A 10,756-nucleotide genomic window follows, 5' to 3' on the forward strand; every position below is an offset into this window, starting at 1 on the left:
TTTGCTGTCGGGATTGCCAAAATTTCCACCACTATGCTGAAACTTAAAACTTAGTTCATACGAAGGTGGCTGCATTCAAACTGTATAGCTGCAAGAGAAAAGGTGGCGAAGCTATGTTTGAAGATCAAGACAAATGTGGAGTGTAATGCAAGAGACACAAATGTCATCATTGAAACTGATACAGGAGTGGAGCATGACAATATCGCAAGTGCCTCTCATATATGATCGAACATGCAACATCCGGTTACCTGTGGATCTCTGGTGCGTTGACGAGGGCAGGTCTGTTTTCCAGTAGTGCCAAATATGCAAGTTGCAGAGCGTAGATGTTAAGGCACCCCTGTACAAACAGGTTGCTGCTGGTGATTCACTGCGCACACTCGGGGATGTGGGCAGCTACTTTAGGGATTTCACGGCAGCACACTGACTCGGGCACGGTGTCCATGGCGCGACAGCGGCCGCGTTCACACCTAGGATAAACGTCGTTATTATTATTATTATTCTTATTATTATTATTACTATTGCAGCACACAAAACTACACTTGCAAGCCGCCGCGCCCACAGCCAAAGGCAATTTCGGAAAGACCGCTTTGTGCATGCATAGGACGCGTTTTTGCGAGTTCTCGAATTAGCGCACGCTCGTCACGAAGCATGCGACAAGCGCAAGACCGTGTGTTTCACGGAGCACGAACAAAGAAATAAAAGAAACTAATAGAAGTGTGCGATTGGCTTTCTGAAGCGGCAAAATTATGCCTCTCAATCACGCAAAGTCTACGGTACTACACATGTACGTGGGAGAACACGTGCAAACAGTTCAGGGAATAATGGCATCCAAACGGCGTAATGGGTGCTCGCGACAAAATATCTACGCATTGTTTACGCAAACAGCAGAGACCGAGCTACAACATGCGGGGTTGCACGTGTTAGTGGTCTCGTTTTTTTGTCCGCGATATGTTTGACTGACAGTGACTGATATAATGGCAAAGAAATCGGGCACTGAAGTTGGGACGAAAACAAACAAAAATTCCTTAGACGAGCAGCAAAATAACACGACAACAACACTGCCTACTAGTTGACGTTGCCTATATGCTCGGCGCCCTGTGGCGGAATCTGAACTGCGTCGGGCCTGACGCCTGCCTCCTGTTCGGAATCCCTGGCCAGCGGGTCAAAAATAAAGTAGCTGTTGTTGCTGTTGCATCAAATACGATGGCACATACCCACGGTGGGGAATTTGCCAGGGTTTGGTGCAAATTGAAAGAGGAAGAAACTCATCCAGGTCTATCTCAAGCGGTGTAAAAACAAAGTGGTTGTCGGGGTCCGCAAACGCGGCGTCTTCTTCATCGTCTGTGTCATCCCTCGATGCCTCATAATCAGTGTCCTCGCCAAAATAAAATTTTTCGCCTTCTGACTCGAAGCTATTCGCCATTAATTTGCGACTTGCCCTGCTCTCGTCTCTCCGTCGTCTCTCCACTCGACGTCACGATTTTCCGGGCGCACGTGACAGCGCATTGTCTGGTTCTTGACGTCGTGTAGAAACTACGAACCGATACCAAAACTGGTGGGTAAAAATAGTACGATTATTAATTATATAATACGAGTTCGTGCTTCTAACATCGTATAATGGACATGATTACAGAATCGCTGCGCATTATTTACAACCTAGAGGTGCAACACAGAAATGTGGTGTCTCTACCCCTTTAAAGCTAGGCGCATTATCTGGCGTTGCTATAGCAACGGAGACGCTGCAGTCTCTCCCGGCTTCATGACTGGTCGGGTGGGTGGCCAGCTGGCATGACGGATCCCTCATTTCCAGCTTTTAAAGCGTTGACGTAAAGGCCTTTCCCAAATTTCTTATTTTCCAGATGGTGAGGCAGAGGCTTCGTACGCATAAAGGAGGGTTCATAATAAGAGGACTCAATGAAAGTCAGAACGTTACAGCGGATATTGAAGGCGTGGTTTTTGGCGCCATTTTTGAATGACTTGGATCATCCCTGCGCTCTCACCGCTGCACGGTTTTCATTCCGTATTTTGTGTGTTATTTTGTGGTGATAAAAACTTAATTATTACTAAAATTTGCTCTACCACAGCCGGTTAACGTCACAAACCTCCACATTGGAAGTGAGAGAGGGGGCAGTAGTAGTTTCTTGGTTAGTTTCATCTACTTGGGGTTTTAAACGCGCATTGACAATGCAGCGCACGAAGGCGTCTTTGCGTTGCGCCTATGTCGAAAAGCCGCGACCACAGCAGGATTTGGGTCCCCGTCGCCGCACCCAGCCGTCCTGCGCCGTATCTACTACGCCACCATGGTGGGTTCTGCGTACAGTTTTGAGGATGCCGCATTTCATTTGGCGCATGTTTGTGGTGCGCTAAGGTGATCGCAGTTAGCGTTGATCCACACTGTCGAACGATAAATCTTGACTGAGACGCTGTTACGTTTGCAGGACCAACTTCGCACGACCTTAATTGGGTTCTACACGATCTTGTTTACTGTGAAGGTAAGGCTGCACGCCGGCGTCTTCATAATTCATGAAATTTCACGGCGCGAAAAGCTGTGTGTCGAATTTCGCTAGGCATATAGTTGTGCTGTTCTGGCCTCGTAAATAAATTATAAGCTGCGTAAGGTCAAAATAATAGCGCGGCTGCTCTGGCCCCTCGTACAAAAATGAAACGACACCGCCCCCTGCGTTATAGAGTATCATACATCATTCATCCACACAGGACACATCATGTCAGCTATAATTATAGCCTCGTCTGTAGGCTTCATTGTATCCACAGAAATAAAAATTTCAACTTCATTTTCAAAAACAAGCACCTGAAAACACATATTAAATAAATGTGTCTGACTGGGTTTTTGGTACCATGTGTCTAGCTCCAGACACACTGCGGCAGGAGACTACAAACGAGGCCGGAACATAAGAAGCCGCAATTTTCAGCGAATGTTTCTTTTTTCATGACAACTAGATTGAAAACCATATTATATGTCAGAAAGATGTACGCGAAAAAAGACGCTGCAAATGCTCAGGCTTGCTGAGAGGAATTGACGAAAAGGAATATCTGTTATAAAAATAGAGGATTCAAAATTTGGGTAGTAGATTCATTACGCATCCCTGACATGCTTTCCTTCTGATATTTCGGGCGCTAGCCGTTTTATTTTCTGCCTAAAGAAATCTTGGTTGAAAAGAATGGAACGCAACCATGCGATGTATTATATTCTGCGGGGAAATAGCAGCGCTTATACATTACAGTCATGCTCAGTAGTGTTTTGTTCAAGTAGGACTGAACATCTTCAGTGTTTGGTCTGCCGATTAAAAGATAACATTGCAGGAGGTATAGAAGCAGCACTAAAATGAGATATTGCGTGGTCCACCACACACTTCTTTGCCTTTTCTGTCGGCTTGCTAATAACAAACATGGCGCACTAGTCGTATAATGTCGAAAACGCAATTTGTACCTTGTCGCACGGCGCATTCCTTCCGAGACAACGGAGATGTGAATGTATACAATGACATGTAGATTTTACGTTCTTCTGAAGCAGCCTGAGGTAATTGAGGTTACTGTGGACAGCGATTTTTTAGCTACGGATTTGTGAGAGAGACGTGAACTTCTGGATAACCAGGCCTTCGAAGGCATGATAACTATTGCTGAAGGCTGACATTTACTTTGGTGTTTACTTTTAGCGCGCACCACTTGTAGTGTAAATTATCAACGCATTTACCAACAAACGACCGTTTAAATCTGCTTCCAGTGATAAAAAACTGTATTGTTGGTCCGGAGCTGCTTTATTCAGTCTGAGTGGATCAAAAAGCTGATATGAAAAATGTTATTCCTGTGCCTGCGAAAATTAAAAGGTTAAATAGTGTGCATTGTCTCGTTAGCGCCGCTGTTAGGAAGTACGAATTTATAAACATGCGTAAGCGGTTTGGTGACCGCACAGCCTGCTATGCATTGAGCAACATGTGTTACTTTTCCAGCTTGAAACAACACTAACAGACGAGTGAGAGTGATACCCCACGTCTGTGCAGATAAGCCAAGGCGTCTATTTCTCCCAGTAGCGGCTTACATGTAGCGTTGAAACGCTTCTTGGCATCGTAATCTTAGTTAATGTATAAATCTACAAACCTGCCCTAAACTCTTTAGATGATCGAAAACTGAAAGCAGCGACGTCCGAAGGCGCAGTTCTTATCGAAAGAATTCGGAAAGGTACCTAACGCTATACCCTCACCCCCGACAGAGCAAATGATATTATTCGAGGCCGAAGTACCTTCAGCCGCCGTATTAAAAGTGACATTTTTTGGCCATCTAAGCTGTCTGTCTGTGGGTAGATGAACCGAGGTACTTCTTCATTAGTGGCACTTAAGACTTGAAATGCAACGTAAATATAGCGGAAGAGAATCGATTGCGTCTGATTATTGCCAACTCTACAACCGATCCCAACGATCGTTTAGCCGCTTGTTGGAAACGACCGCACTGAAATAGCTACGCAAAAACTTTTCTTCGAAGGAATTCAGAAGTGGATGTTGACAAATATGACAAACATGACAGGGAAATCGGAACACTCATCACAACAAGTCCCTTTTTACACAGGTGACGAAATTCGGCATTAGATCCCCAGCAGGAGTGTTCCATACACCTTGTACAGTGTGTTGTTGGCAATGAGAAAGTGGCAGCCTCGCCTGGTCGGCCTTTGCAGCAGATGACCCCCTGTTATTTAGAGTGCAGGTAGACATGTTTCTGGAAACACAAAAGTGGACAAGGGAGGGCGAAGCGTCGGGGTCCTTGCCAGCGTGTCGACAAGTCCTCTTGCGCAAACGCTGGCACTCTTATTTTCCCCCTCCGTTGTTCACTTTGTGTTGTTGCGGAGATGAGGCACGTCGCACTTTGTCTTGTGAGCAAACTTCAGACTCCTGAGAGAACTACATGGCATTAGGAGAAACTATTCACTCAATATTGTAGCGAAGAGAAAGTTCGAATCGAGAAAGTGCGATTGCCGCGTGCCGAAGATGACGCTGCTGCTGGCGGACCTGTGTTCTGGTTCGTGTATTCTTGTGCTCCGGCTATCACCAGCTGTGCTCGCCGCCGGCCTCTACGTCAAGCAAGCCGTGACATTTGGGGAAGAATTCTACGGCAGCCGTTTTCTCTGGATCTGGCTTCACACCCATTTGGCTGACGACATGGCCTAGGAACTTCAGCTCGCTGTATGCGAAGCGGCACTTCGAAGGCTTGAGCGTGAGTCCGGCGGTTAGGAGAGCTTGAAGAAGCGCTTCAAGGCGCACAAGATGGTCAGCGAAATTGCTGGAGAAGATGACAACGTCATCCAGATACACGAGACACGTCTGCCACTTCAGTCCGGCGAGCACAGTGGCCATGACTCGTTGAAATATCGCGGGCGCTGTACACAGGCCAAACGCCATGACCTTAAACTCGTAGAGCCCATCCAATGTTATAAATGCGGTCTTCTCGCGGTCGCGCTCATCCACTTTAATCTGCCAGTATCCACTCTTAAGTCAATGGACGCAAAATAGCGAACATGACGGAGACGGTCGAAAGTGTTGCCGATGCGAGGTAGCGTATACACGTCCTTCTTGGTCACCTTATTGAGTCGCCTGTAGTCGACGCAAAATCGAAGGGTCCCGTCTTTTTTCTTGACCAGTACTACAGAGGCGGCCCACGGAGTGTTGGATGGCTGGATGACGTCGCCGTTAATCATTTCGCGCACTTGCTCTTGTATGGTTTCTCTCTCCTTCAAGGAAACGCGGTATGGCGGTTGGCGAATCGGGGGCGTCGCGGTATCTACAATAATTCTATCCTTGGCGACGGGCGTCTGGGTGCCGGACTCACGCTCAAACCTTCGAAGTGTCGCTTCGCATACAGTGAGCTCAAGTTCCTAAGCTATGTCGTCAGCCAAATGGATGTGAAGCCAGATCCAGAAAAAACGGCTGCCGTAGAATCCTTCTCTTCACCATCCGAAAAGAAGACTATCTGCAGCTTTCTCGGCCTCTGCGCGTACTTCAGGCGTTTCGTTCGCAACTTCGCCCATATCGCAGCTCCACTTTACCGTCTTACCAAGGATAGCGTCGCCTTTGAGTGGACCGAGGAGCAGCAATCAGCATTCCGCCAATTAAAACACGCCCTTGCAGTGCCTCCTATAATATGCCATTTCGATCAAGATGCCGACACTGAACTCCACACGGACGCCAGCAACAAAGGACTAGGGTCAGTGCTTGTGCAAATCCAGGACGGTGCCGAGCGGGTTATTGCCTATGCCAGCCAAGCTCTTTCGAAGGCGGAGGGCAATTACTCGACAACTGAAAAAGAGTGTCTCGCTGTCATCTGGGCGATCACCAAATTCCGGCCCTACCTGTACGGTCGCCCTTTTCGCGTCGTTACCGACCACCATTCCCTGTGCTGACTTGCCAATCTCAAGGACCCCGCAGGCCGCCTTGCTCGGTGGAGCCTGCGGCTACAGGAATACGACGTCACCATCATCTACAAATCCGGCCGCAAACATCATGATGCTGACTGTTTGTCTCGAGCCCCCGTGAATCCGGCGCCAGGGGGCGATAATGACGACAAGGACGGCTTCCTTGGGGCATTGGACACGGCAGGTATGCCTGCTCGGCAGCGCAATGATGCTCAGATTCGTCAGCTGATTGCACACCTGGAAGGCCACGAAGACGTGGTGCCCCGCGTTTTCCTGCGTATTCTGCCGACGTTCCGGATTCTGCATGGCGTATTGTACAAGCAGAACTTCGACAGCAGCCCGAGGTCATGGCTCCTTGTTTTGCCAGAAGACTTGCGCGACGAGGTGGCTGAAGCTTGTCACGATGATCCTACTGCTGGTCACCTTGGCTACAGCCGAACACTTGCACGTATTCGAGAGAAGTATTATTGGCCGCAACTTCCCAAGTACGTCCGTCACTACGTAAAACTTGTCGAGAGTGTCAAAGACGGAAAAGACCTTGTACACGACCAGCTGGTCTTCTCCAGCCACTAGAACCACCGCATGCTTCGTTCGACACAATCGGAATAGATTTTCTTGGCCCATTTCCAACGTCGAAGTCGGGTAACAAGTACATTATCATAGCCACCGACTACCTAACCCGATACGCGGAGTCCCGAGCACTTCCTTCTGCGACGGCTGCTGAGACCGCCCAGTTTTTTATTGAGTGCATTGTGCTCCGTCATGATGCCCCTGCCGTTTTGATTACTGACCGGGGGGCCGCGTTTCTGGCACAGCTCACACAGGAGATCTTCCGTCTCAGCTGCACTAGCCACCGCCGAACTACGGCGCACCACCCACAAACCAATGGGCTGACGGAGAGGCTGAACAAGACGATGGCTGACATGATCGCAATGTATGTGGACGTCGCCCATCGCAGTTGGGACGAGGTACTACCCTACGTTACCTTCGCGTATAATACCGCAGTACAGGAGACGACAGCTTTGTCCCCTTTCCAGCTGGTGCATGGCAGACAGGTCACCACGATGCTTGACGCTATGTTGCCACCCGAGCCGTCTGTCGACGTAGTCGATGATGCCCGTCTAGTCTGCGAGCGCGCGGAGGAAGCTCGGCAACTCGCTCGATTCCGCCTCCAGCACCAACAGCATACAGACGCTCGTCGGTACAATCTCCGTCGACGTGATGTCCATTTTTACCCCGGTGACAAGGTATGGGTGTGGACGCCGTACGGCGTCGAGGTCTCTCCGAGAAACTCACGAAGCGCTACATTGGCCCGTATACGGTTCTTCGCCGCATCGGTGAGCTGAACTACGAGGTGCTGCCCGTAGGACTGCGACCGTCGTCTCGCCGTTCCTCCCGCCCTGAAATTGTGCACGTTGTCCGGCTTAAGCCGTATTACACGCTGTAATCGCCGGCATTTTCCACTGCCTTCTACATAGGCCAGCAAGATTTCTGGGCTCCTGTGTGGTTTTCCGCCGCGTGATTTTTGCTCTCGGGTTAGCAGCGGGAGGATGCATCTTTATAAGGGGAGGTAGTGTAGCGAAGAGAAAGTAGAAGTGCGATTGCCGCGTGCCGAAGACGACGCTGCTGCTGGCGGACCTGTGTTCTAGTTCGTGTGTTCTTGTGCTCCGGCTATCACCAGCTGTGCTCGCCGCCGGCCTCTACGTCAAGCAAGGCGTGACAATATTTACGAGGCTACAGTCGGAATAGGGTCGCGAAAACATGGCATTTATTCGATACGATGTTTAGCGTAAATCGCCTGAGCTCAGATAAGGCCATCCCAGGTTCTGCGCAGTGCTCGCTTGTTTCTGGGAGCAAGCTGACAGTAAAGGTTTCCGCACATTCTTTCAGCTCCGCACTTAGTACAGAGACTCGTCGTGATATATGATCGTGAAAAAAACTGCCCATGAAAATTTTACCGCCCACGTAAGCGCCGTCCACTCAAGCAGAAAAGTGAACCAATCTCGGAAGCAAAGACACTGCCTAATCTTACGGGACCAGTGCAGAGTACTGACTGCTCCTGTAATATAGGCTGTTCAATTTCTTTAGCGAGCACTACGCTCGGTTTTTGGCTAGCTGCCTTTCCGACATCAACATACCGCAAAAGACGGGACAAAATCAGTTTGGCTTGAAGTGTGCGTACTGAGCAGCGCCTGTGGGCTCATCAAACCAATTCAAACGCACTGGGGTGCCTTTCTGAGACCAGCATATAGTTTCTTACTATTAACTAGCGGGAAAGCTGGCGCCAGCCTATGGGACTTTGCATAGAGCTACCTCGAGGCCACCTGAACCACAATGGACGCCCTAAGGATCATGGGGCGGAGAGCTACCGTCTGCAGAACCACAACTTGTGGCCGAGAAATAATGAAAAAAACAAACGTTCGATAATCAAAAATACCCTAACATTCAATATTTTGTTTATAAATTGAAACACATGAGCAGAAAAGCATTTAAATATAAAGTTAGCCCAAAATAAGCGACTGCTTGCTCTCCTTTATTGGCCAAGTGTTGTAGACAACAAAAGCCAGCGTTTCGTGCTTAACAGGCACCTTTTAAAAATAAATATATGGTTTTGAAAAAACATTTTTTCGCTTCAACACTTTAAGAGGTTTTTAATGGCACTTCGGAAACCAAAAACCTTTTATTGGCTTCGTGTGGCATTGCATTTTCACTACTATGGCTTTGGCGCACTACGTTTGCGCCAAAGTCGTCTGCGCCATGGACGGAACAGGACATCTCAGTGACGCCACTCTCTGTTCCTGAAAAAAACCGTCTGTCCCGCACCAAGTAGCTCATCGCCCCATGATGCTCTGAGCGCCCATCGTGGCTCAGGAGCAGCGCCACCAGCTTTCCCTCAAGTTAATAGTAAGAAACTCTATGGAGACCAGTCAGCTCCGGTACGTTTAGACACTGACAATGCGCTTACCTCGTGCCCGTAGGCTTAGTAGAAAACCTACAAGGTAGCACTTCACCACTGACAAAGCTTTCAACCTGGTTTTGTACGATTCTGGGAAAACCTGACACCATTCTAAACAACCTATTAAAGTTGTACTGACATGGAATAAGTTAAACACGAAAAAATTAGACATTTGCCATCTGCCTGGTGCAAATGTGTTTGATCGCAGGGTGCCATCCTGTATGCAATGTACCAGTTCTACCAAAACTGGGACAAAGAACAGCAGGGGGACGGAGTCATCGACGCTTCGGCCTACGCGTTTCAAGCGGGCGGTCCACCTGGGGCTCCGGGACAGCCGTACTACATTACAGCACCGCAGCCAGCTCCGGGCACGCAGCAGCCGGTTCCCGGCGGACCTCAGATGTTTGCGTTTGCGCCACAACCATTGGCACCTGGCGCCCAGCAGCAGTTTCCCGGTGGCCCTTCCAACGTTGTGTACCTTTACGGTGGCATGCCGGCCCAGCCCGGGCCATTCTATTCCGTGCAGCCTAGGGCGCCAGTTGCTAGTCAGCAGCCGAGTTGGCCACATGTGGAGGCTCGCCAGGGGGCTGCGCAGGAGCAACGTAGGGACTGAAGGACACGGGTGGTGACGACGCTGTTCGGCTTTCGGAAGGCCTTCACCCTGCACGTCGCTCTTTCGTGAAGGGCGCCACATTTATGGCTCAACCAGTTGGCGGTTAATAAACACGGAAATAATCAGAGCCGTTTGCTCGTTTTTATTTTCTTTCAGCGTATATTTGCGGTAATTATTTGGGGGACATGGCATTAACTTGCATGCATTTTGGTAGGAGATTTAGTGAGTCCCGAAAATGTGTTTGTGTGGGAGGACAAAATTTGTTATTAGAAATTTTTGTCTTCGAGAGCGCTCCACGTGATTTAACAACCGAGCGCTGGCTCTGTTCTCCCTCGCACAGCGGACCAGCAGAATCTGGCTCGTAGGCCAGGGGGAGGTTTATGGTTTATGGGTTATGTGTGTTTAACGTCCCAAAGCGACTCAGGGTATGAAGGACGCCGTAGTGAAGGGCTCCGGAAATTTCGACCACCTGGGGTTGTTTAACGTGCACTGTCATCGCACAGTAAACGGGTCTCTAGAATTTCGCCTGCTTCGAAATTCGGACGCCGGGGCCGGAATGGAACCCGGTTCTTTCGGGTGAGCAGCCCAGTGCCATAACCACCGAGTCACCGCGGCGGCGGGCGAGGGGATGGACAGTGAGGGTTCGCAGAAGCCTTTTGTGGTGTGTGACTAAAGAACGCTTGGCAGTAGCGCGCAAAGCTATGAGGGAAGCCGGAGTACAGACCTCGAGAAAACTTTCAGCCACCGGGCGTTCTTTATGGGGCATACA

At 49.4% G+C, this 10,756-nt stretch overlaps 1 protein-coding gene across 3 annotated transcripts in view; it reads left to right on the forward strand.

Moving 5' to 3' along the window:
* Positions 1–10,095, forward strand: part of LOC144099505 (uncharacterized) — a 36,410-nt gene extending 26,315 nt beyond the window's left edge. For 2 of the 3 annotated variants that reach the window (XM_077632858.1, XM_077632860.1), the window contains 2 exons: positions 2,439–2,492; positions 9,583–10,095. In XM_077632858.1, coding sequence (XP_077488984.1) covers positions 2,439–2,492; positions 9,583–9,987 — 459 coding nt within the window. In that variant the 3' untranslated portion in view covers positions 9,988–10,095. The remainder of the gene's footprint in view (positions 1–2,438; positions 2,493–9,582) is intronic. The other variant, XM_077632859.1, reaches the window with a different exon arrangement.
* Positions 10,096–10,756: the final 661 nt, after the last annotated feature.

This window comes from Amblyomma americanum, chromosome 7 (genome assembly GCF_052857255.1).
Source record: "Amblyomma americanum isolate KBUSLIRL-KWMA chromosome 7, ASM5285725v1, whole genome shotgun sequence".
Taxonomy (NCBI): domain Eukaryota; kingdom Metazoa; phylum Arthropoda; class Arachnida; order Ixodida; family Ixodidae; genus Amblyomma; species Amblyomma americanum.